The 26,557-nt window shown below is 36.7% G+C and overlaps 1 protein-coding gene across 7 annotated transcripts in view; it reads right to left on the bottom strand.

Moving 5' to 3' along the window:
* Positions 1-26,557, bottom strand: part of NCOA3 (nuclear receptor coactivator 3) — an 83,418-nt gene that overhangs the window by 2,559 nt on the left and 54,302 nt on the right. For 4 of the 7 annotated variants that reach the window (XM_080404927.1, XM_080404925.1, XM_080404928.1 and 1 more), the window contains 20 exons: positions 20,890-20,997; positions 19,090-19,262; positions 17,285-17,385; positions 16,132-16,306; positions 15,408-15,596; positions 15,051-15,152; positions 14,122-14,262; positions 12,813-12,960; positions 11,516-11,904; positions 10,373-11,253; positions 8,667-8,802; positions 7,370-7,558; positions 6,592-6,831; positions 5,066-5,192; positions 4,407-4,578; positions 3,341-3,637; positions 2,120-2,224; positions 1,439-1,664; positions 1,046-1,220; positions 355-496 (listed from right to left, as the gene is read on the bottom strand). In XM_080404927.1, coding sequence (XP_080261053.1) covers positions 355-496; positions 1,046-1,220; positions 1,439-1,664; positions 2,120-2,224; positions 3,341-3,637; positions 4,407-4,578; positions 5,066-5,192; positions 6,592-6,831; positions 7,370-7,558; positions 8,667-8,802; positions 10,373-11,253; positions 11,516-11,904; positions 12,813-12,960; positions 14,122-14,262; positions 15,051-15,152; positions 15,408-15,596; positions 16,132-16,306; positions 17,285-17,385; positions 19,090-19,262; positions 20,890-20,987 — 4,206 coding nt within the window. In that variant the 5' untranslated portion in view covers positions 20,988-20,997. The remainder of the gene's footprint in view (positions 1-354; positions 497-1,045; positions 1,221-1,438; positions 1,665-2,119; positions 2,225-3,340; positions 3,638-4,406; positions 4,579-5,065; positions 5,193-6,591; positions 6,832-7,369; positions 7,559-8,666; positions 8,803-10,372; positions 11,254-11,515; positions 11,905-12,812; positions 12,961-14,121; positions 14,263-15,050; positions 15,153-15,407; positions 15,597-16,131; positions 16,307-17,284; positions 17,386-19,089; positions 19,263-20,889; positions 20,998-26,557) is intronic. The other 3 variants (XM_080404929.1, XM_080404930.1, XM_080404931.1) reach the window with 3 other exon arrangements.

Below are 26,557 nucleotides of genomic sequence, written 5' to 3'. Positions count from 1 at the left end.
ATATAATCTCTTTTACATCTGCTAAAGATGCTTTTCACAATCTCTGCCTTTTGCTTTCTGGGGTTTCTCCAGGCTCAGAAGTATTTAAGCATCCTTCATGCTGTTTAAGCCATGATCCTACCTGTGATATTTCCAAGTCAACAGCTAATCACAGCGTACGGCTCGGGTTCATCATGGATTTGATTTAAGCATCATTAAAAATAAGGTATCTCTTGGGACATACAAATGGTAGGTCCACAGATATAAACAGGATAACTGAGAACAGGATTGTGCCAGAGGAACAGCTTGAAGCAAATTGTATTCAATGGGAAAAGAATTTATGGATCTCTTCATCCATTTTTATGTACAACTTACCTGGTCTGGACCCATAGGCATCCCTGACATAGGCATGGTATTAATATTCATCTGTCCGATATGGCCACTGCTGCCATTCATGTGCATCATGCTGTACGCTGCCGGACTACCTTGATGGCTGAACTGCTGCTGTGGGAAAGAACTGAAGCACAAAAAGACAAACAAAATCACCTTCCAAGAAGTTTACACATTGATATATTGCCTTCCCTGCACCAGCTGTCAACACATGAAAGAGAAAATTATTTGTATATTTCTGGTTTCTACTCAATACCTGTTTAATGCAGGAACCAAACTTTCCCTCTCAAAAGGGATTTTGAGGTTTTAGATACACAAAGAAGTATGTGTATGCAGTTCCTATTGTAACCTTTTTGGAAGCTTCTGTTAAGGGCTGCGCTGTCCATAGTAACACTGTTCTGAGCTTCTGTATTCCCCTCCGCCCCCACGTTATTTTTTTTCAATATTCAAAGACTATGTTGTTTCCAGTTAAAAAGATTGCAGAGCTCCAATATGAATAAATGGAGCTAAGCATAATAAGATACGTTTCATCAGTTGTATTTCCTAAACCAAAGCAGGATCAAGGACAGTACAGACATTACAGATATAATTATTTTTCCCTCTTCTAAATCCTTTTCCTACTACAACCCATTCAACAGAGCTTCTGCTTTCAACAGAAGACAAGACTGAAGTTCACCTGCTCCTGGCTATGCTGCCCGACGGCCAGCCCTTCATCTCGGGGGACTGGTACATTGTTGCTGTCTGAGGATGCTGCATCATAGGATTCTGGGAGGGTCCAATTCTCGATGACATCATTGAGTTGGGAGGGCTTGATACTCTGCTAAAGGCAGTGTCAGGTTGTTGGCTTATTCCTTAAAAGATGAAGGACAGACAATATACTTCAGTTACCATCACCCGGCACTTTTAGTTTGTTTTCTTGCAATGATGGGAAGGGAAATGTCATCCTTTTTTGCAGAAGTACTTTCTGTTTCTCAGAATGATTGGTATTTAGGTAGTTTGCATTAATAATAAATGAAGAAAGGGAGAAGAAAACCAGACAGACAGAAAAAAGCCATGTTAGTACTAGTACCGTAGTTCGGTGGATAGGGGAATTGCTGTGGAGGAACTTGAGCCATTGGAGGGCCTGTCAAAGCACTATCCATGCTTCCTGAGGCAGTCACGTTTGGTGGTGGGCTGAAGGCCTGAGGTTGCTGTTGCTGCTGCATCATCATTGCCATCCTCTGTTGTCTAAAATGATGACTTATTAGCTCCCTGTTACGCTGAGCCACCATTTGAGCATTAAGAAAACCTTGCTGCTATCCCCCAAAGAAAAGAAAAATCGTATTAGAAAACGCTTCTACAAATGAAATCATGTCAATCAAACCACCTACACTCTTAAGACCCAACATACCCATTCATTACCAGAACAGAAAGTTAAGAAAACCCACAGCCAGTACAAACATCATCAAAACATCAGACAAAAGTTTTCATTCATTTGTCATTGGTACTAACAAAATGATAGATCAGCTATCATATCCTGCATGGAAAAGAGTACTGGCACACTGTATTGATAGCATGACCTAATGAACAAATCCCTCTGGAATCTCATCAATAAGAGAGGTAAGAAACCCACCTTTAATTGTACAGGGGAAAAACCAAACAAAAAGGAATACTGTGGAACCATGAAAGAAGCTCCAAATTCTAAACATGTGTAAAATATGTCTCTATTTAAAAATTACTGTTTCAGATGGCTAGTGTAGTAATTACTAACCTGTGATCCCACCTGCGGCTGCATAACTGGTCTCATCACTGACGTATTACCACTAACTGGATTTTCCATCTTCATTTCAAGCGATTGACGGGTCTGATTCATAAACTTGGAAAGAGATGTTTTAGCACTATTAGCTGGAAAATACCAGTATCTGAATAAAGTAATGGCAACTCCTCCAAAAAACATTCTTTACAGACCTCTTGAATCCATGAAGTGCAAAGGTTAATTTTTGCCTTGTTTGATGTACCTGAAGTACCAAACTATTCAGTTAAGCAGCTCAAACACACACAAAAAGAAAACCCCTCCAAACAGTACAGCACTAACCGGCTTTTTTTTCCTTCTCTTGAAATTGGCACTTTTTAAGAATAAATCTATAGCACACTATTTGTTCCAAATCATGTTTGGGGCAGAAGGGTATAACCACTAGTTTTGCTTAAAATAATAAAATTTTGTCTCCTCTCCTTGCCGTCACAAAACCCCAAAGCCATACAGATTGAATTAGCATCATAAAACAACCAAGAGAGAACGCAGTATTTCCTAAGGGTTAAACATCGCCCTTCCATGTCACACAGCACTATCTCAGTTTTCCAAGTTATATGTACACTGTATTTGATATCAGGACTGCATTTTCACAGGGGGAACCCAATGCTGAAATCATGCAGCAATTTTTTAAGCAATGCTTTCAGCCCCGTGTCAAGGTCTATGTGTCTGTACCTGCTCTCTCACCTTTCATCCTAAGAAGATACCTCAAATGACATCAAATCAATAAATGGAAAGCAAACTTGTATTTCAATAAGCCCAAATGATTCATTAGAAAACATAGTGAAAAAGTAACATTTGATTCATAGCAGAAATGCAGCTGCCCATTTAATGGTATCAGTGAGATTCAGAATAAATCTTAACATGGATAAAAAGATCATCCAGAGCTACGTCGTACAAAAGTATTGTTTTTAAGTACCAATAGTGGTGTGTGCTGCAGGAACCAATCCAATCTGTAGCTAAGGACGCTGGTGAAGGACAAACACTTGCCCTAATACAGGTTCTTTCACTCCTACGGCCATAAGGCACTCAGTGTGGAAAGCGCTGTCAAGACGAAAGATCTGTCCTTTCAATCATCTGCCGTATTGTCAACTTTCATATTTGTGAAGCAACACAATTCAGTGTGCACCTTATTCCATTCCAAAACAAGAAGAAAGTGTAAACGCAGGAGCACAAGATTACCTGCTGCCCCTGAAGCCTCTGCTGGAGCTGCATGCGGAGCTGCTTTGGTGTATTGGTTCGAGGTCTCATCACATTTGCTCTAGGATGCATACTTTGAAGTGGAAAATTGCTCTGTTGGCTCATCTGATTCATCACTGAATTAAAGGATGGCTGTTGTCCCTGAACGTTACTAAAACCTCCTGGCATTGCTGCCCCTTGCCCTTGATAGGGCTGACCATATAATGAAGGCTTCTGGTCAATCATAACTGAAGATTCCTGACCTTGAAATGAATCTTGTTTGGGTTCCAAAGCTTGTCCCTTCAACAGATACAAAAGTGTTTTCACTAGCAGTATATTCTTTAAGTAGGAATTCCTAAAGAAACAACAAAGCTAATACAGCATAGAACAACCTTGGGAAGAAAAACTCTTGGGAAGAACATAGTATGGACAGATTACTACTAGTTTTGTCTTCAGACAAATGAAATAGCAAAAGCTGGTTGCTTTTCTTTTTTTAATCCATTCTGCTGCACGCTGCTTACACTGGCAGACCAGTATCATTAGTCCAGCCCTTCTGCACTTTTTAAACTGCTGTTGGTACAAATGACAGTGTGATTCTCTGTTTTTTTTTTAGAAAGTTCCAAATTATTCATAGAATTTCTTTTTCCTATTTGCTAGCCATGCAAATTCAAGCTGGAACTGGAGATGGAAGTGTCCTACTCACTAACATGTCACTGCCAGACGAATACTTCACAACCCAATCTCAGCTGACAAGTTTACCAAAGAAACCCAACACAATTCACTGCTTACAGAATTGTAATGATTTACACCCAAAAAAAAGCCCCCTAGATACCAAGGCATATTACAATAAACTTAGATCAGAGGATGCCATTTTACGTTTTTGTAATGCACAAGAAATATAATCATTACTGAGCTTCCGAAAGGTACTTCCAAAGGCAGATTTAGGAAAATGAAGACAAGGAAGTGAGGAGAGCGCGAGTGAGGAGGCCCTCCCTCTTCACTTTATTTTCAGGTTACAAAATAATGCAGGTTTTTGGAAAACAAATGGCCAAAATCTCTGTTCACTTACTTGGTTTACAAGATCAGGAATTCCTAATGCTCTGTCAATTTCTTCCAGACCTGTGACATCCGTATTACTCAGCAGCGTGTGCAGCTGATCCAAAAGTGCCCTTTCATCATTCTGGCCTTCCATGTTTGGTGCCGAACATAAGAGGTCATCCAAAGAGTTTCTAACTAATTGTCTATAAATATAAAACCATTACAACCATTATGGACTATAAAGGCATATATGTAGTTTATATATAATATATTGACCTGGAGATAATGAAATACTATAATCACCCAGAAAACTGAAGTAAAACTGAATAAGTCCCAAATTTAGGTCCTAAAATGCCTGGTCAACTGCCACATATCCTCGAACACATGTAAATTGTGTTTTGTCCTGGCTTCTGCATGTGCCAGCAAGACATGATTTCAGACTTTCCCACCTCTTTTTCTCCATGCCTCCCAACAAAAGGATGGATTGATTTTATTAGCAATACCTTTTTTGTGGAGCTGGGTTAAAAGATACCCTACGTCATATCATCGGTAGAAGCAGAAATAGATTCTGACTCCAATCTGTTATCCCCGCTATATATACTACATTCATATTTGTCCAGGTCTTAAAGTCTTCTGACAAACAGCGAACAGATGTACTTAAAGTTATATTAAAACCTTCCCCAATTCTACCTGTTTTGTGAGCCCCGCGATGCTTGCTCCATGGACAGCATGTTGTCAGGCCACGATCCTGGTTGGTTAGATGGTCCTGGCTGTCCATATGGATTCCCCCCCATGCCAATGTTTATCTCATTTGGCCCTGTGAGGTAAAACATTTGTGTGTTTTTTAAAAACAAAAAGGTGTCATTTTGCTCTCCCAATGCTCACCTAAAGCATTGTGGATGAGTACACAAATTGTCAAGCAGCTTCACAAGCTTTCCATTAACATGTTGTAGAGTGTGTACATACATAAATTCAGAGTAATTTTTAAATACAATAGACCACAGCTTTAAATACGACAGCAATCTAAAGCTGCTACCCTGTTAGAGCCTAATTGTTATTTCTAATCCTTAAGCTCCTAAAATAGGATCTTTTGACAGATTCAGCAACTTTATATCCAAAAATATATGGGGTTTCTGGCCAATGAAATCTAGGTACTAGTAAATATACATGGTTACAGGGACATCAACATTTGGCATTTTAAATTCCAAAACAGGGTGAAAATCAAAACTGAAGGTACATAATGCTTTGCTCTCTGGGAGTACGCCCTGCCTTCTATCTATTCAGAGACACACAGCACTACATAGGAGAGTTTGTGTCATCCCATTACTTCCCAATATTTGTAGGAGTCACCTAATGATTTCTAGCTAGCTAAGCTGAGGAACTCTGACTCAGTCGTGACTGCACAAATTTCTTCCTGATTTAGACTCATATCCACACATCACATGGAAACAGTAAGTCAGAAAGAACTAGTAACAGTCCTCGTAGCCTTTCATGATAGAAAAGGAAAAAAAAAGGAATGCCACTGTATTTTGTCCCTTTTTGGGCACACCAGCATTAGCACATTAGACAGGACAATTTCAGCTTTAGGCTAAACCTTTGTTAGTGATCTAGAACAGAAAAAAAGCACAGGCTTTAAGACCCTCTTGGTATTTCAAACATGCAGCTTATTTTCTCCCACGCAAACACGAATAGTTAGAAGAGAACCTGTATTTGCCATGTGGTTTTATTTGAAATTTGGATACTCCATGTGAGAAGAACTTAGAAATACTTAGGAGAAAGCTTTAAAAAAACCCTGATTAGTAAGACGTTAACAGCAAAAACACACGTATTTAAAATACAATGGAACTAAACTAATCAGAATAACTAAACTAATCAGAATACTAGTATCGTCAAATATAATCATAAATGGCATTTAGACCCTGGAATTTAGCAGAGAAGTGCTGCACTAAAGAAATACATAGAAATTATCCCTCAGAAATCTGGAGACTCTGCATGAATTATCTGTTTATGAGACACACCGATATCACCAGAAGAAAACAAGAACACCAAAAGGTCATCAAATGTCCCAGTCAGGGCACAATAACAGTCTTTACCTCAAAAAGCCTTTGGATGAAAAGCTGGTATTCTACTAAAACTGAAAAGACTGTTGATGTTGAATGTTTACTACGGAACCAGTGAGATTGTGTTAAGTAGACAATAAAATGTGAAGAACTTACTCATGTGAATCATTTGCTGTTGTAGCATTGGTCTAGTACCAGGTATGCTGTTGGAGCGAACAGGCAGCCCAGACATGGAGCTGCCCACCGCGGGCCTGGGAAGGGACGCACTGAACTCGGCTCCTGGTCTCAACATCGAAGCAGAACTTGTAGGTTCCAACCTGTTCACCTTTGAGTTTGGCAGACCCCAGTCTCCTGACTGGTGCTGATTCATCGGCACATTTCTGTTGGGAGCACTTGCTATAATGAAAAGCAGAAAAACACAATTAATTTTTCATGTAGAATATGTTACGTTTTTCCGGTTTAGATTATTTTTAGGGGGGGTTGCTTTGTTTTACCAACAAGGACACCTGCCAATAACACAACAACTCACTGAACTCCTAAAAAGCATCTAAAGCTTACCATGCCAAGTTCTAAATCCAACGACTACACTAATCTAAATAGATTTTAAAATATTAACGACTGACTGCCATCGTGACCTGTTCTTGCTTCTGTGTATCAAAAGCATAAGTTAAATTCAAAACTCGCAATAGTAGAAAATAATTTAAATACTAAACAAAAGTAAAAGTAGTGGTAACAATACATAGACACTAAACAGTTATGTTCTTACAATTTCAGCTAGGAATAATAATTAAAAGTATTTATATGCTGATGGCAAAACTAATATTCTTTAATATTAAAGGTTTCTTCTAACCAAAATTCATATTTATCTTGCAACCTTTTTTACATAAAAGCTTGTTCCTTCACAATGAGATCTATTTGTACACGATCAACAAACCCAGATTTGCTCCAAAATTTTCCTGGTTTTCCATCATCCTTGGACTTCCACCCATCAGGTTTTGTTTTTGTAACATGGAGAACGCACTGACATTCCTCGCTGAAGCACCTGAGCCCACAGGGCTGTCTAAAGACACAGCTCTGCTGAAAGGCGGACGGGTAGGCTGCACAGACTGGGGACTCCTCATACCTGTAGAAGAATTAAAAGATGCATGCAACCATACATTTTAAATAGAAAGTACCATTAATGACTTAAATAAGTCTGATCTATTTATGGGCGCGTATATTTGACCTTAAACAAGCCAGGAATAGTTATTTTGCTTATGTTTTCACTACACAAATCACATATTTTGAATACATAGTTAGGAACTTTTTACAGGAAAAGCCAAATGCAGCTCCCTTTGGCCTCGGACATTGAAGAAGTTCATTTTAAGGCAAGTTCTGTAACAAATCATGTTTTTCACATCTTGCAACACACTAGTATTACAGACTCCTTGATATAAATGAGTGCAGTGCCCAGCCTTTGGATAACTCTAATAGAAACAAGTCAAATGGTTCTATCTGGAACAGGCTGAATCCAGACACAGTGTGTTCCCGAGCACAGCACAATACATGGACTAACTAATGTCACTGTGCTCCACAGCCAACAGTGTCAGTGGCCCCACGTGTTCTTGTACATTTTTCATTATCCATGTTTCACCTCCTTAGGTTATCTCGGCAATCTACTGCCCTATATAATCAAGAAATGACCAACACTATAAAACAAAGTGACAACTGCAGTGATGCTGGTCTATTGGCAAGGTTACCTTTGCCTCCTAGTCAGCTTCCTACTAAGGAAGCGCACTCCCTTCAATGTCAAGGAGGAGAACTGATTAGAATTTGCAGGCCAGAAGATGGTTTTGCATAGAGGAAGTGGGAAATCAAAAGATTGCCACCAATCCCGTATTATTTCCCTAATCATCTGTAAGGAACAAAAATTTACAACTCACAAAACATTTTTCCTGATGTCTTTGTCTCTTAGAAATCTACGTTAGACAAACCCCAAAGAAACCACAAAATAAGGAGCTGAAGTTAACAATATTCACTGTGCATATAGTAGATGAGCGCTGTCAAGACAGCTAATAATGTACATAATAGCCTATGAAAGCATAATTAGCCATTTTGCATTACATTTGTCCTTCAAGAGATAGGAGATGAAGAAAGCGTTCTCTAAGGATTTGAGGATGTATTATGTTTACATCAGGTAAGAAGAAAACCCTAATTTTAAAACCAAACTGATATTAGATGAAATTCCTTACCCAGTAGGGCATTTCCTTGAAATAATGCTTGTTTTGTGCCAAGGTTATTTCCGTTTGCCGACATAGCATTATTGTAAAACTCTGAACTAGTCAGATCACCTAGAATTGCATCCAAATTATCCAAGTCTCCACTCAGCTGAAAAAGACGCAGTAAAATGCCAAGGTTATTTACTATCATATGACTATCCTTCAGCTTTTATTTAGCTCCTTGCTCATCTTAAAAAGATATAACTGGGAGACAAATGTTTTTTAGTTCACTGACAGTACCTTGGACTCTATTTCCAAAGAACTTCAGTTATCATTTAGCTACTTTTTTTTTTTTCCTAAGAGTACCCTACTCTGCTTGGCTAATTTTGAGAAATAGGAGAAACTGATATATATAAATGAAATGAAAAACACCTCTGAATATAAACATTTCAGTCATCACAAATTACCAAGATAAAAACACTAATGAGAGCAAACAATGTCAAGAATGTGTACCATTCAGCGATAAATAATGTATTTGTCATACACAAAAAGCCTAATTTGATCACTGATAAACACAACACCACATGAAAAGCACTCCTAGATCTTTCCAGTATGCTGAAGCCCTGACCTTCTTTAAAAAATTGTCTTTAAATCAGACGCAGTTTTAATAGAAAAAGAATTGCATATATAGTGGAGTCATATCTTCACAAAACAAGCTTCTCTGAATATGTTAATTATATCTCAGGAGCAAGTACTGAAACTGCATGATGGGTACTATTATACAGTTGTTAGTGACTTTTCCTTAAGCGGTACTCAAAAAAATGTTATGAAGTGTTTCATTTATAGCCAGCCATTAGCTAATATAAAAATCATGCAGTCATTTTTTATTTACATAGTTATTAGTGACTTGGGAAATCCAAGTTCTAAGATATCAACACGTTTTCAGTAAACTCTGCCATACTGACCAGTATTATTCACTTTGAAGTAGTTCCAAATGTGACTTAGGAACTAAATACAGAATAAATATCTACACTTCGTAATTTTAAGAACAGCTGTCTCTAACAAGTGAACTGCTGCTTTCAGGAGAGTTGTTCCCAGTGACAGTTTGCTAGATCATGACATTTCTTGGAATTTCAGCACCAGAAACAATGAAACAAATAAATATACATGTATTTATTTGAATGCCTAATATGTATACATTTGGAACAACATTTTCCCTCATTTTAAGGAAAAAAAAAGAGTGCTAAAACCAATGAATGAACTAAAAACAATCTATAGCTATTTTAAGTATTACACATTTTTGTGCATTGTTTCTATTTTCAAATAGAAATTATGTTTTACCTTTTGCTATGGCATTGCCAACTAATTACAGAGGCAGTTACAGCTCCATTTCCTAATAAGCCATAAAAATAAACATGTGCTGTGTGAAATAGCAGATGTTAAAGATCTGATTGTAAAGAGTAATTTGTAAATATACGCTACCTTAATCGTACCATAACTGAAAGATAAGATTAGTCCAGGACTTCAGTACAGCACATTTGATTATATGCATGTCCTGTAGTTCTCTTTGTTTATGCTCTTTCAGTTACAATAAACCCTGAGTGTATGTTTTCACACCACTTGCACAGAACTTTCTTAGAAATGTTTATACACACATCCTAAAAATTTTTATATTTACCCATTCTATGTAATAAAAAATGTTGCTTTGTTCACTACCATCATTTTACATTACACTGTACCTCCTCTGCTGGTTCCGTTTTTATTTTCATCTCTTTTTCTTGACTAGAAGTAGGAATTGTAGAGCTACTGCATTGTCCCATTTTATTATCCACACTTTCTACTTTAGGCTTCAACTCTTTGGAAAGTGGGTCCTTAACATCATCTTTATCTAAGAGGTATCTTAGTAAAGCATTGTTTTCCTTCTTCTTTGGGCTGAGTTGTTCCTGTTTGACAGTGCCTTCTCCACAGCTGGCTGTATTACTAGCATCATGATATGTGTCTTTTCCAGTCGCTTCAGCTGTGATCTTGGCTACCTCTGCAGGAGAATTACCGTTCTGCAACAATTTATGTAAAATCCTATGCTTCTCTTGCAGGAGCGAGCCATGCATGTTTGAGGAGGAGGATACCCCTCCAGATGTTGATGAGGAAACTCCTGAAGGGCTGGTAACGTTGGTAGAAGTTTCTTTACAATTTGAGTCTAAAGGTGAGTTTGATGCTGTAGAATGTCCTCTTTCATCTGAGGAGCATGTGAGTAGCTGAAGCAGTTTTTTATGCCCTTTTGTTTCAGATGGTCCTCTCTGACTTTCAGATGCCTCCAGATTTCCCTCTTTAGTATCTTTCTCACTAAGAGGATCCCTGCTGTTTGACTGGCAAATGGAACTTTCCACTTGGTTTTGCTCACAATACAAACCAGAAGGGCTTTTGGAGTCCTGGGTACTCGTTTTACTTTGCTGAGCTATGCTCATGTTTGGGGAATTATCCAATTTTGGACCCGGTGAAGAAAGTGTTGATAAAAGGGAAGTTCCAACACCCTCACTGATGGCTTGAAGAGCACTAAGAGAACTGCTAGAGAAAGTGCTGTTGCTGGTGTTGCTGGCAGATCCCATTGGAGAGTGCATACCTGTATCACATGACAGAGATCAAACTTATTAGACTACAGTACTGTCTGTATCTGCTTTTGCTCTGGATTACGTATTGACTGCCACACTGAGTTAATCACTTTAAAATAATTTTTTACCATGAAATTAGGTATACTACATTTAAGTAACAGATACAAGGTCATACAGAACTGTTAAAAAGGATGAAGGGTGGAACACAGATAAAACTGAGAAAAGATAGCTTTAAAAAAAAAAAAAAAAAAAAAAACAGCAAAAATAAAATACCTGTAACTGGAGAAAACTGGTGTGAAGTCATTTTTGGACTCCCTCGGTTCCTAGGAGATATCATTAGATTCTGTTGGCTGGAAGTTAAACCAGGACTACCATGTGGTGGGCTACTTATGTTTAACCCATAACTGCTGTTCTGATAAGCAGAGGACTGCATTCCGGGTCCGGAGTTCACTGGCCCCATATTACCAGGGCCTCCATACCGAGTGCTGCTGAGCTGACCCGCTGCACTGGGATCTCCCATGCCATAGCTCCTGTTCTGCATTGGCATGCCTTGACCAGGTGACATGTTCATAAGACCACCAACAGAATTTGTGTTTCCAGCCACAGGTGTTCTGATGTTTTGCCCAACTGAATTAGGATTTGGCCGATAACCGTTTTGTTCTCTGTAAGTTCAACAACATCCCCAGAAATCCCAAGAAAACAAATTAAAACAGTTTTTTTGGAATCAAGTGCAACAAAGACAGAATAACATTATTAAATAATTTTCCAAAAAGTTTTTCAAAGAGAGTAGTGCAAACTCAAGCTTACACAAAAGCAGAACTAAGCCATGCCCTCATTTATTCATGACAGAAGTGCTTGGTCTTTTAGGTCATTTGAGTTGTAAATACATACAGTATCACCCCTTAAAAAAGCTTTCATCAATAGTCATTTAGTCAGATTTATCAGTTTAAACATCTTCCTTCTGTTACTCCCTTCCTGAGTCGATGCATGACACCATTCTAGTGTGCACACTAATGATGCCCTGAACAATCACAGCTACTCATTTTTCAGCATCTGGAGGCATTTTAATGCCAGAAGCAGATTCCTTCCAGAGCGGCATTTCAATTATTCTTGCAATCAACAAGAACAGGTCACAGGAAGTGCTATTTAAGGTACATTTAACTTTGAGTCATCAGTGATGCATCTGAGGGGGTTTTGTTGTCTTTTTAATTGGTGTGCAATTAAAAAGAGTAAGATAAAGCATGTAAGTGAGCATTTCTATTTTCAGTGTTTCATCATTATGTTAAGAGACTAATGAATATATAATACAGCCCCCATGCAGGCACTGAGGAAGCAGTCTCTTCTGACTGTGACTGTCTTTCTGCCACACAATTAAGTTGGAAGTGTCAGTGTTAGGTTGACACATCTATTTGTACGCTACGCAACTCTGCTTCCCAAGTTATTCCCCCTCTGCTTGAGTTTTAATCAGATAAAATCTTCTGATATGCTATTCTTTTCAGGTATCTCCAAGGTCAGATACATTTTTAAAAGCTATGACACTTAAATGACAAACAGATACCACTTATTTCACCTTTGAAGAAAGTGGGTAGAGACAAATCCATGGCGGTCATTAGTTACAGGATTTCGAAATAGTTTACTCTTTGTTTGCGCTGTCACTATAGTACCATCCGCTAAAGAAAACCGATACAATGGTGTTTCAGCATGACCTTGTGTATACGCTGTAAAGGAAATACATAAATATGTTTCGTATTTTAAGCCCCAAGAATTATTAATATGTATTCTATAGAATTTTAACACAATACCCTTCATTTGCTGAAGATTTTTTAAAAAAGAGAGAGAAGAAAAAATAAATTAATAAGAAGACACACCCAAGACAGATATTCAGAAAAGGGAAGTATGCCACATTTCCCCCTAACTCAGTAGAGGGAAGATAAAAGCAAACAGATTATTTCCATGCTGCAGTATTCCATGCACAGCTGGCAAAGTTCTACATTTTTTAACAGACTTCCAAGGCTAGGTTAGTAGGTCTTCATGGCTTCGCCTTGTGAAACTATTTTTAAGTTTGAAAGTTTTATTTCAATCAAAAAATTGCAGAAACCATTGTTTTTAATCTGAGCTCCAAATTTCTTGTTAATTTAGGATTTAATCAGTCAAGTCAAAGAACTTCCAATGGAATTGAAACTCCACTTTCTGCCAGTATGAGTTTCTCTTTATTTAGTATCCCCTCTACTTGAATTACTTAATGAATCCTTCAAAAAGAACAGAGTTCAGAAGACTTGGAAAATGTCATCTTTGGCTGTACTTCACTTTATCTATCAAGGTTATCAAATTAGCATTACTAAATACATAACACTGGAACACTGAAAATATTTGGAACCCTTGTGTCTTGAATAAGAAAAAGGCATCAACACAACTGCTACCACTTTTACTGAGCTATCCTTTAACAAAAGGAAGGGTGAATTAAAATAAAAAGAAAGTCAAACTAATGTTAAAAATAACAAGTTAATGATAATTGAGGATTACGTGTTATTATAAAAATATAGCTCTCATTGTCATTGATATATCCATCTGTGGGAAAAAAGCTTACTTCAGCTTCCAGCTCCCAGATCATGTTGATATTTTCATTGATAATGAAAATTATCAAAACAGACACAGTAGAAAAATAAAACAACTTCCATCAGAATTACTATTTCCCAAGAGATCATCCTCCTTAAGCTTGTAAATGAGTAACAGCAATTAACACTAACAAAAAACATGGAAAAAAAAAACAAAAACCAAAAAACCCACAAGCAGAATTTAGCTTTTTTTTTCCCCCCAGCAAAACATGCAGCCACTAGAAGAAGTGGCAGTACAACCAAACATTACAAATGGATTTTTACCTTCGTGATAGTGGCGTTTGTTTGACCATGACTGTCCATCATTATGGCATAAAAACCTCTGAATACAGCGACGAATTATATCTTCAAAGCCAGGCCTCATGGAGGACCGCAATGAGTTTGTATCAATGTTGACAAGTTTGCCTGTACAGGAAAGAAAATACACAAGTCAAACTCTTTATGACTATGCCAATCCTTTGTATAAATACGGTACATTTCAGAAGGCTCATTTTAATTGTTCATCAGCCTAACACCAAATTTTGCGTATGCAGCAGTTATATTTATGAATTTTCTGCCATATGAGAATATGATGCTGCCTGTTAAAACGTCAGTATTTAAAGCAGTTTAGATAACTGAGTAAAAGGAAATTCAAGCATGCACAGGTTAATGCCAGGGCTTTAGCAAACACTAACTTTAGTCTCTGGTTATAGGCACCCAAAAGATGTATGCACAGGAAAAATTTTCAAAAACACTGACCAACTACACCCACAAATGAACATCATAAACACTAACTGGCATCTGAAAAAGCCCCATCTAGGTTATATAAGTTTTTCAATTTAAACAGCATAAAACACTTTAACCATTAGCTCAGACACTGCATAAAAGTACAAGCATTCTGAAGAACTTTCATTAGCCTCAGTTACAATTTAAAATATTTCTTATGTGCCAAGGAAAGCACAATGACAACCATTTGAAATGCTGCCAAGTTAAAACACAAGCAATGCTTTATTACCAAGCTGCCGAACAATAGCATACTAGCACAGAGACTGCCAACAAGGGTCTCCTCCAAAAACCAGTTGGGAATTCTCGGTATGAATTCTGCTAGCCACTACAGGTACATACTTTATTTACGTACTTGATTTATTTAAAACAAGAGCACACAGACAAGAAAAGATACACCTTCATACTTTAATCTTGGGTACATTTCTCACCTGAAAGATCATGTCTTGTAATAAAGCTCTCTGGATTTGCTGGAAATACCCTTTCTGCAGTTGTGATACGTCGTGCCACACAAATCATACAGGACTGCAAATCTGTATTTTAAAAAAGAAATGTTTCTTCTTTCACTCCTGTCCTGGTTTATTCTATTAAAGCATCTAATAAAATAGCTGAAACGTCTTTAATTGTTAAAACAGAAGTGTAGACAATAAGAATTGAAGTATTTGCATTCTGTTCCTACTTACTTAAAATGGGTTTCAGAAGTTACAGATTTCATAACACATACCAAATACCAAAAAGCTTTACCCAGAGATTTCTTTTGTGTACAGTAATGCCACAAGATTTCCTACCTTCCCCCTCTTCCATCATAGCTCTTGGCTGAGATAATGCAAAGCACTGCATTGTTTCATATCTTTGACGTATATCCTGGTGGCTGCCTACATCTTCCAAAAGATCATGAGATGTTTTCACCATCATCCGGCAATTGAACGTATGACTCTTCTGTCTAGGTGCTTCATTGGTCCAAGCAACTCCATTAACTTCAAAGAACACAGGAAGAATTTATAAACATTTTCAGATAAAATCAATTCATAACTGATTTTTCTTAACTTAGATACCTTGTTCCTAGATTAGAGAGATTAAAGAGTACTTCAAGAGGCTTTCTCAAGATACCATCAGGTTTATACCAATAGTAGTATTGCAAACCAAATTAAAAAAACTCCCCTACATGACACTTTCAGTCACTTGAAGGAGAGCTGAAGTCATTCACGTATTAAAAAATGAAGCAGTTCTCTCAGCTAGTCTTGTGGCATTAGGAAACGTGTTCCTTTAGTATCCTTGTTCTAAGATACAGGTAAACAAATTGCAAAGGCTAAAATACAGTGTGACTTTCTACCACATTTATTTCTGGTGGTATACTTCAGTAAGAACACAGTAATATTCTTCATAACATATTTCTGCAGTCAAATACTCTTTGTGTGAATTATTTGTTTTGAAAGGTTATCCAAGTTGTTTTTATCTTCTCTGATTGCTTTCCATCACCTAGTAACAGCATAGTAAGTCAACTTTTATTACCTGTAGATTTAGGTAAGTTTTTAAGAAAGTCCTTCCGGTCCTCTTCATGCAAAATAGCATAGACACTTGTATTAACCAAGTCTTCTTGTTTATATTGCAGATACTGTGTGACATTTTCTGACACAAATACTATGTTCCCATCTCGATTTACAACAAACAGGAAACCGTCCAATGCCTAAATATTAACATGACAATATATCATGTAAGACACACCACCTAATACTGAACATAATCTAGTTTAAAAACTATGTGGGTGATAAATGCCAAGTTACAATACATGCATTTCTTTTCAAAGCTAGAGCTGAAGTTTTAAATTTTTTTCTGAGGAAGACTGTGCCTGAAGTTTTAAATTTTTTTCTGAGGAAGACTGTGCCTGGTAAGGAATGATTTCTATATTAAAAATTAATCTGTTCATTTTTTATTCCATTGAGCTCTTTCACAGTGATAACCACCCTTCTTGTGTTCAAATAAAGCAAAAATGAAACAAGATAATGAATTCATAACATTATTTCAATAGCTGGCAAATTGGAACAAGAAGAAATTCAGTAGAAACAAGTACTAAGACATGAGCATGAAGACATTTCCTATTTTCTTAAATGAAAGAAAAATTCAGTATCTATGTAAAACAATTCAGTTTCAAAAATGCTTCTTAATGGACTTGTAAATATGGACTGGTTTTCTAGGCATAAATAAAAGATATCCGCTATGTACATTTTTTTACAAATATTCTTGGGTTATTTTACTTGACAGCAACATTCGCTTAAAAATGCTTTACAATTTTGAAACACAAACCCTAATACACATCACAAACCTCTAGTCTTTGCAAAAACTTTATTTTAGTGCCTATCCCCTAAAAAAAGTAAAGTATTCTGCATATTACTAAGCACTGCTTTATTAGTAATTTGCTAATGACTGCTGGAGAAAGTAAAGCACAAGAAAAAAAACAAATGCTATTCTCCTCTTTCCTTCTACAGAGAATTTCAGCAAAATTAAGAAAACATGATAGATTTTATTCCTGAGCCTTTCAAACATAGTTCTGTATAGTTTTTGCATACTGTTTATTACTATAGGATTGCAGGCTTTATTGTAATATTTTCAACTGCCTTAAGTATTCGTTTCCATAGGGATTTACTAGGGCCTAATTTGTACTTGCCTGTAATAGAAGAGGTCCCAATGAATCCTTATCAATAACTCCTTGACCCGTAGAAGATACATCAGCTTTCTGAACATCATCATCATTAGAAACTGCTTTTCCTGAAACGCAACAGATACATTTCAGTAAAGCAATGTTTTGCATGAAGGCCAGACTTTAATATCACACGCCAGATTCTAGGAAGCACGTCAATAAAGGGGGCAAAAAAGAATGAATAAGAGGTTTCATATACTGTTAGTTGCTTAAGACTGTAACAGCTAAGTAACGCCAAACTGCTCACATAAATTGACTTGACAGTTAAAGTTGACAAGATCAACTTGTTTTGTGAACGGTATTTCTTCTGCTGCTTTTGGGATTATCCGTCTGGTGAATGCCTGTTAAATCTTTCAATGGCCAGTAAACACTCCTACATATCTCTTACTTGTGGTTTTATTTTGATCATCTCTGGTCACAATCTTCAGATGCCATCATCAATATTCTACAAAAAGGCTTTGGCTCATATTAACATACACGTGTGTGTGTATGTATGTATACGTATGTCTGTGCGTATGAATAACAAAATCATATTTTGAGAGTCAAAATATCCTAAATAAATTGATTGCGGCAAAGGCGGAATGGGAATCCATGCCAGGTAGCAGAATTACAGAAAACAAACAGTAAACTTCGCTCTGTGGTACTCGCTGGGTAGCTAAGCAGACCACAAGATGAGTACAACATCCTAGGGGAAGATTATAACATATTCAACTCTGTAATGAAACACAATTATTACATTAGAATACACCAGATTACACTAGAAAATCCTTAAAAACAGAAGTTAAGATCAATTTTTAGAATTGTTTTAACATGTCATCAAAAGACCTGGCAATTTACCATGCCAGGCAAAATATACACCATGGTACAATTGATTATTTACACTACATCACGAAAAGGAAATAGGTACACTTGACAGGCTCTAGTCGTTGGGGGGTGGAGTTGGGGACTGGGTGGTGTTTAAAAAAAATATATAATTATATATATACCCCTCACTATACATTTCAAAAAACAGGTTTGCATACACTTGCACACTATAAAAAAAAAAAAAATTAAAAAAATCTTATACCACTTAGGTTCACCCTAGATGACAAAATTTCCCAAGATTTGATGCGCTGCTATTTTCTCCTTTGTTGGCTTGACTATTTCCTGAGTACTGCCAACTGCATTATTTAATTATCTGATCTCAGGCTAAATGTATTTGAAATATACTGGAGTCCAATACTTAACCATTTAGGAAGCATGTCAAACAGCACATGAAAACAAAACAAAGTCCATAAAAACACAATAGGAAAAAATAGCAATAAAAATCAGTATATCTGATTGAAAGTGTGCCCCATAAGAAACTAGGTATTTTTTTTCAGAAATTAATTTCAAAGCATTAAACTCCCTTGAAGTGAAAAACAACAGTATGTACTCTTCATAGCAGTAGGTATTTGGTATATTGTATCTGCAGCTGTTACAGTACCATCTGCTTTTAGCTTGTCTGTGGACTAGCTTAAACTTCCCTGGTATTTTCCAGAAAATGATAAGAAAGGCCATACAAAGTTTTAATGCCTTGATGCCCAATAAAAAGTGATGCTAAATACTTGTTTACTTTTAAACAGAACATTATTTAAGGTACATTAAAGGTTTGGTTCAAGTCAAAGTCTGAAGACTTTCTCAGTTACACACTACTATGAAAAACACTACTCAATTTCCCAAGTAACTACTGCTTTGGAAAAGGACTCACAAGAAAACAAAATTGTTTATTTTGGCTTAGCAGGGAACTGTACCTTGCTCTTTTATCTGTCGAATCTGTCTCACAGTTTCTTTTAAAATAGCACATTTGTCTGGTTTGACATTGAAATTGTCAATGTCACTCAGATTAGCAGATATCAGTTCAGCCAGTTCTTCAATGTATTTGCTTTCCTGCTCACGCCGACGCTTCTCACCACTGCAGGTCAGACTAGGAACCAAAAACATTTCATATACTTACATGCCATCATACACAAAAGCTGTGCTCAACTCTGTGAGCTTCAACATACTTCATGTAACACCTTCAAACCTAGGCACTAGTTATTCTTCCAGCTAACAAATCTGAAGTGGGTGTGCATGTGTGTTTTGTCACACTGTTGTTTGGTTTGGGGGTTGTAGGGTTTTTTTAATAATTTTAAGTAAAAATTTATTTTAAGAGACTATGAGAAAGCTATTTTAAAAAAATCCTCCTGTGATTACTCCATTGTCGAATTTAATGTAAATAGCAATTGTTATAAAACTATAACACACATACAGAAAGTATATTTTAACTTTAAAAGTTACTTTAGGTTTGTTTTAATTTATTAGACAAATGAAACAGAATTTTAACATTCTAAGAAATCCCTTTGGTTCACTTGTAACAAGATGACTACAGAAGGTGATACGTCAGAAGTTTCTAAGCATCAGGACAAAATGCCATCTCAAGAAAAGCAGAATCCCAGATAACCCCATGTTACTGGATAAAGTCTCTCTCCTGAAATTCCTTTTCCTATGTAGATTCTGAGCAAAGACACTGACTACAGCCTAAATCAATATAGAGAACAGTGTCATACACAGAGTATGCCAAGAATAGGAAAAGGACGTCTCAAGAGAAAGGGAAGGGGCAAGCGCGGTCACACTGAGGGAATCAAAAGAGAATAAATACTCTTTGAGAAGAATCCAAGTGAAAGAGTTAGGGAAGTATGCATGGAGAAATATTAGAGAAAACAAATGACAAAGCAGGGGCTTGAAAGATAAATAAAACTAATGAAAGGTGACAAACTGAAGAACAGAATTCCTGAATGGACAGGCTGACACTAGAGAAAGGGAAAGAGAAACTGGAATGGAGGACACTCAGAGAGAGACTGGGATCTGGTGGGAGAATCTGAGGACTCATACACAATCTGTTGCATAATGGAGGTAATTAGCATGGGATAGCGAGGACATAAATAGAAGGGAGAAATATAAGTATACATGACGTCTGGTTTTTTGAAACCAAAGATAAAATTAAAATTTAAAGGTTAATACTCTTGGGAACAAGATAACACAGAACACTTAACATAGTAGAAAGCAATGAGCTTGGAGTGGGACAGAAAACTGAGTCTCTCAGATAATGACCTCTGGCAGAGTTGAATGAGGGGCAGGAAGACAGCATAGAACGCCAAAATTTGAGATGAACTCACACAGAACTAGTCCAGAGAAACAGAAGTTAAAAAAAAAGCTCAACCTATTGCAGTATTCTGTGCTGACCATAACTACCTGAAATGAGGCCTGTCAAATCAATTACCAGATACAAGATGCAGCCTTTGAAATTTCTGTGAAGCAAGACCTTTTTCTGCTTTTACTTTGCAATCACATCTTCAAACAGATTCCTTATATGTTCACTCTACTATACAGCATAGTTCATCGTCTTTGGCATATCTACACATAATAGTAAAGCTGTGTATCTTTGGAACAGAAGCTGGCCTAAAGAATTTCTCATCTGAGAAAAATGATCATTTAGAACTTACTCTAGGCTGCAATGATAACTCAAAAATATTTTTTAAGAACTCATTAAAAAAAAGTCTGTATAAACCTACCTTGCACCTGGTGTATCACAGGGCAATGGCTTGCGTTTCCTTGACTCATTGGTCAAGCTATCCAAGGAGTTTTCTCCTAATCCACTCATCTTGACCATGCATCAGCAACTAAAAGCAATACAATAAATGAATGAACGCCTCAAAATAATAACTAAAAATGCAGAGAACTTTTCCAGACAATTTCTTTATTTTTATCAGATTCATGAGTGAGTATTTTTCCTGGAAATCCATGTACCTTTCTGCTATTACAAAATAATATTTGTTTACCATTTTTTATATCTATTTGGTATTTTGCCAAAACACAGGTTTACAAAGCTTTGTATCATGAATGTTAAGCGAAATAAATGTAAAAAATGCATGTCATTGGATTCAGAGATGTTTAAAATTTTGCACCACAGTACTGGGACCACTGTATAGCTCCAATTTATCTGAAAATAAAGATTCTCAGTGTTTCAATGTATGTTTAGATAACTTGGAAAAGAAAGTGGTAAATCAGTATGTTATGCCAAAACGTAGTTAAATACAAAGGATAAAGTTAGATATCATTAAAGAAAAAGGCAAGTGATACCCTAAGACAATGAAGGATGGATGACCGGAACACTGAAAATACAGAAATGTTGAGCAGAATTTCCTTTTCTGTATGCTCCTTTCTTCCCTTCATGTAACCTAACCACTGCAGCCACAAATAACTGTCATGCTTAGGAGAAAATCAATGGGCTTAAATAAGAGTTTCACACCTCGCTCAGTATAAAGCAACAGCTTACTATTACCGTCTCTAACTCAACAGGTTACTACAGTCTTAATTTCTTATCTCTTGCTAAACCTTTTAAAATGAATAGAGTTTTCTAAATCTTCGAGGACAAGGCAAGCAAAGACTTCAGAACTCGATTCCAGTTTGTTTCTGCAGCAAAGATTGGGCTAAAACCCAATAAAATAACAGGTTGCTTTTGTTGAAGTCTAGTTATTTAAAACAAGCCTGGCAGATTACATATCCATGACACTCATGTCCCCTCACTCCCAAGAGAAAGGAACACAGTCACAGAGGAGAGAACACACCTATACCAGATCCTGCTGTGCTCCAATCAATGACATGCCAAGGGAGGAAAAAAAAAAAATTAATGGATCTGTGCCATATATATAGTCAAAAGTATTTTAGAACATAACTAGAACTATGAAACAATATCATAATTTGTATTTGATTTTTTGTTCCACAATGACAACAAGCCACATCTGGGCAGTTGAAAGTTTAGCATTATTTTATCCTTCTTACAGAACTTCTGAATTAAATTCAAATTCAATTTACTGCAATCTAGTTCAGACTGCAGTTCTTTACCCCATATAGCAACAACAGTATCTGGTTTTAAACAGCTAGTTAAGACAGCTATACTTCTTAGCTGGAGAGAAACTCTCCTGTAACATATAACCCAGGCACTAATAAATCTTTCAGGGGGAAAAAAATGCTTTAAGGATCTCCACAAGCAAAAGCCATCATTACTACAGTTATTAAAAAGAACTGTCTTAGAATGACCAAATCTCTAGGAGTCAGTGATCACATATCCTGTGATCACACTCTCTCGCCTAATGAAGTTTCTGTTGTGACTCAAAGCAGCTCCGCAGAACAGGCTCCATGCACCCTGGTGAACAAGTAGTTAACCACAAGTCAGCAGTACCCGTGCAAAGAAAACCAACCCCTAAGAAAGACACCTAGACAACTGCTTCCAGGACAAGACATCCAAAGAAGAAAAAAAAAAAAGTGTATTACTTCTAATGTACTAACCTTGACTGATTGGGTTTTTTTCTTACTGGCTTTTTGTGGCAAAAAAATACTGCTTTAGTTCTTTCCAAAGTCTAAACTGAAAGGGCAAAGACACACAAGAACGTAATTGCATGAAGCAGCATGGGGGTTACTTGCAATAGCTGATACTGTTATTGCAGGATGTGAGCTATGGGTGGAGAATTTAAAAGGACATTCTTCTTACAGCAGTACAAACCTTGGAAAACTAGAGAGGACAGAGGACTGCTGACTGCTCTGAGAAGCAGACACTGGATTACTCTGGCATATGTACAAAGCTCAGAAGTAAAACAGCATCTCTTTAAAGCACGAGTTCTCTTTGCAGCTCAGCAGATTTACAATGCTTACCATAAAATTGTATTCATAAGCAACCCTCATCACAACTGATAGGTATTAGGACAGGAAGGATAAAACACTTTCTACATCACAATAAAATCAAAAACAACAGTAAAACATAATCCTGCATGTGAAATAAACAATTACAAAAGATGCCTAACTCCGTAACTATGGTCATGGGCTGCACAGGTGAAAAGTTGGGATTACATCTAAATATTTGATACAAGGATGAAGAAGACAAAACCCAATATACAGAAAGATGGATGAGCAAGCCTAAAGACCTTTATTCAGCCATATATCCCCCTCCAGGGCAAAACCCTCTCATATACATTTATAGTGGCTCACCTTATGTGAAGTTCAAGAAAAATATTCTGTTACCCCACTAGATGACAGCATAGCACTGAACAACTGCAAGGATGCTATTTTCTTCAATTCAGCAGTTGAATGAAAAACTACTCATCTGAACAAGTATGCAGTTTCCAAAACAGATTACAGAAACAGGCTATGATCATGCAAAAAACGATTATCTGAGGCTGACGCTCAACAGAACGTATGACTCAAAGTCTTATGCCTACAGACCTCACGGCTAAGGCTGAATCGGGTGAGTCGCTCTGCAGGTGACACATGCACACAGCCAGCGCTGGTGCTTCCCTCCCTGTAACTGATCCACAGCCAGAGCACAGAGCTGCCGCGTTAAGAGCTACTGCAGACAGAGAAAGGAAGCGCTTAAAATATAAGACTTAAAGATAGCTCAGGAAGGGTGTGGGCACAGCGAGTATGTCAGAAGCCAAGAGTAAATTCTGTTTAAGAGGAAGAAAGATTCAAAATACATTAAATAGTTGAGAATCAGAGCTAGGTAGGGCAGACATTTCATCAGAACGTAATTTTGCAGGTAACATTAAATGGTTTAGAATGGAAATGTCATTTCTGGTTTAACATCTACCTGTACTGACAGGTAACACAATATGATTAAATAGAAAAAACAAAGAATTATTACATTTTCTCTCAGAAACATGATACATACCAGAGAATACAACCCTCCTTCTATTTAAAAAAAACTTTCAGTGCCTAAGTATAGAATCTTGGAGAAGGAAGGAAAAATGAAGTAATTCATGTAGGCTGTTTCCCTACTATTACACCCAAGTTTATTCAGGCCTGAAGCTGCAGAGTTCCTGCACATGTATTTTCCTTTCCCTCAGAGTATCATTACAAGCTGGGAAGGCATGTAATGCCGAGAACAACTCTGTAACTGTTTAGCTAAGGAAATTACAGAAGCTGCTTCCCAATACAGACGGATTTGGAGTACAAATTGTGAACAGTCAAACTAATTTCCCTGCTACAGGAAATACTCGCAGAAGAAGCTGTTATTCAGTGAGTTAATAACGAAAGAAATCACCAGTTAAAAAGTACCAGGTGTTGTATTTATTCATTGAGTATGGACCTATAATTTCTACTGGGCTAAAAAGTTTTTCCAAAAAGACATCTATTTTTGGAGTTTGGGGGAGTTTTCCTGAAGTTAAACACTATTTCAAAAGAGAGCTCCAAAACACAGCTTTCAAAAACTAAAACTTTTATACATTTTTACTACTAAAGGCAAAAAAAGTTTAACACAGTCATCTTTGTAAACTTACTTTATGAGCTAATAGGCAACAGTATTATTACTGGCTCATGAACCTATAAAGCTGGCTAGAAAGACTGCTCTGATAGTTATGCCGCACAGTATAATCTACCCAAGCAAAGCATTTTTAAAAGAATTACAGGGCGAAATTCTATTATTTGCATAATTAAAATAAATCTAAAACCTTGCTTAATTTGACTCAATGAATACCTCAGTTACTACATACAGGCAAATATAAGAAATAATGTTAAGTTTGGGTAAGTATAAATTACCCAAAAGACAGGAGTGATAATCTTCCATCACAGAATATTATTCTTATTCAGAATAATGGAAATACAGATAAGACAACAACCACTTCCATGAAAAATCTGACAATTGTTCTGCTATTTTTCTTCAAAGTTGCATGTGCAAGCTCACAAAGTGGATGGCAAACCTACTGCGTAGAAGGACAACTAATGGTGGGACTATATTATGAACGTGAGCTATCAATACATACTATTATGTACTTTTTAATGAAATTTGTAAGCAAGTATGTACTTAACATGCAAGAAGCTACAGCAGATTGCTAACATAAGGATGAAGAAATGCTGAATATAAATTCTATTTTCAAAAATTTATCTGTTCCTGGTTTATATAATTTATAGAGAAAATTCCTTGGCACTGCCAAATTTTAAGGCCAGGTACTTAATGAACAGTAATTCCTAGTATAGAATACTATTTAAATGTTTTCTAGTCTGACATCATCAGAACCAGTAACTAATTTTAATTTCTAAATTAACTGCCCATGTTATTCCACCATATTGGAATATTTTGTCATTTTCATCAAGCATTTTATAAAATAAAAGCATTTTATGCTACACTCCATTTAGCTACTGAAAACAGATGACACAAAGCCACACTTTGTTCTGTCCAATACGGTTTTCCAAAAGTTATTTGGAAAAACAAAGCCCTAGCTCTTGCCCAATGATTTAGGAAGGTATATATTTGTCTGAAATAGAGAAAGTTGAATGAAGCAAATATGTTCAGAGCCCTCTGAAGCTTATACTTAAAGCAAATTTGAGAAAAACCAAGATGAAATAAAAGATGGTTCAAAGTCTTCAAAGACAGACGTTGTTTAATTTCATTGGTTGTTAGCAGTAATGGACCACTATATACTGATGCTCGTAACGCCACCAGTGGAGTGGAACCAAAGACAGCAGTATTTGGAGAAAAATTTCAAAATTTGCATGATTATTTGCAAATACTAACTACTATTTCTGCATTACTATTTGATTTATCTTTTCCGATAACAATCCTAAATGTTCCAAAATAACAGAGACCTTTCTGCTCATCAGTAAATGTGTTGAAAACACATTTGTCCTTATTAATAAGTTGCACATCTACATCCTTTGCAACATACTGTATACTTTTCCAGTGCCAGGTCTATTAATTTCTCAATTAAAACCATAGATGGATTGTTAAAAAGCTACTGTTTTCTGCATGTGACAGGCAAAACAAGTCCTACTAATTATTAATCCATCCATCGCAACAATATATGTACAGCCTTCCAAACAAAACCATAGAGTTTAAAGAAATCATCAGCATTTTAAGACTAGCATTTTTCAACCTCCCAGGGTTTCAACATTTTGACAGGGTTTGGGGGGGAAATAAAACAAAAATCTTCTACACTTCTGTCATGGACTATCAAGAAAAGGATGCGCATGTCAACAATACAGTATGTTTGAAGCCGGGAAAATTCATAAAGCCATTTCCTACAGAGCATTCAAGCTAAAAGAACACTTAGAAGTACTAAGCACAATAAGCAGAGTTTTCAGCTTGATACAACAGTTTCTTCCCTGATCTTACTCACCTCACCTTCACACAAATTGCAAAGCTACTAACTTAACAACATCAAGTAGATTGCTTTCTGCTAGTTTTCCAAC

This window comes from Falco punctatus (assembly GCF_963210335.1).
Source record: "Falco punctatus genome assembly, chromosome: 10".
In the NCBI taxonomy this organism is placed as follows: Eukaryota; Metazoa; Chordata; class Aves; order Falconiformes; family Falconidae; genus Falco; species Falco punctatus.
Note: the sequence above shows the minus strand (reverse complement) of the source record. Positions and strands in the feature narration are given on the sequence as shown.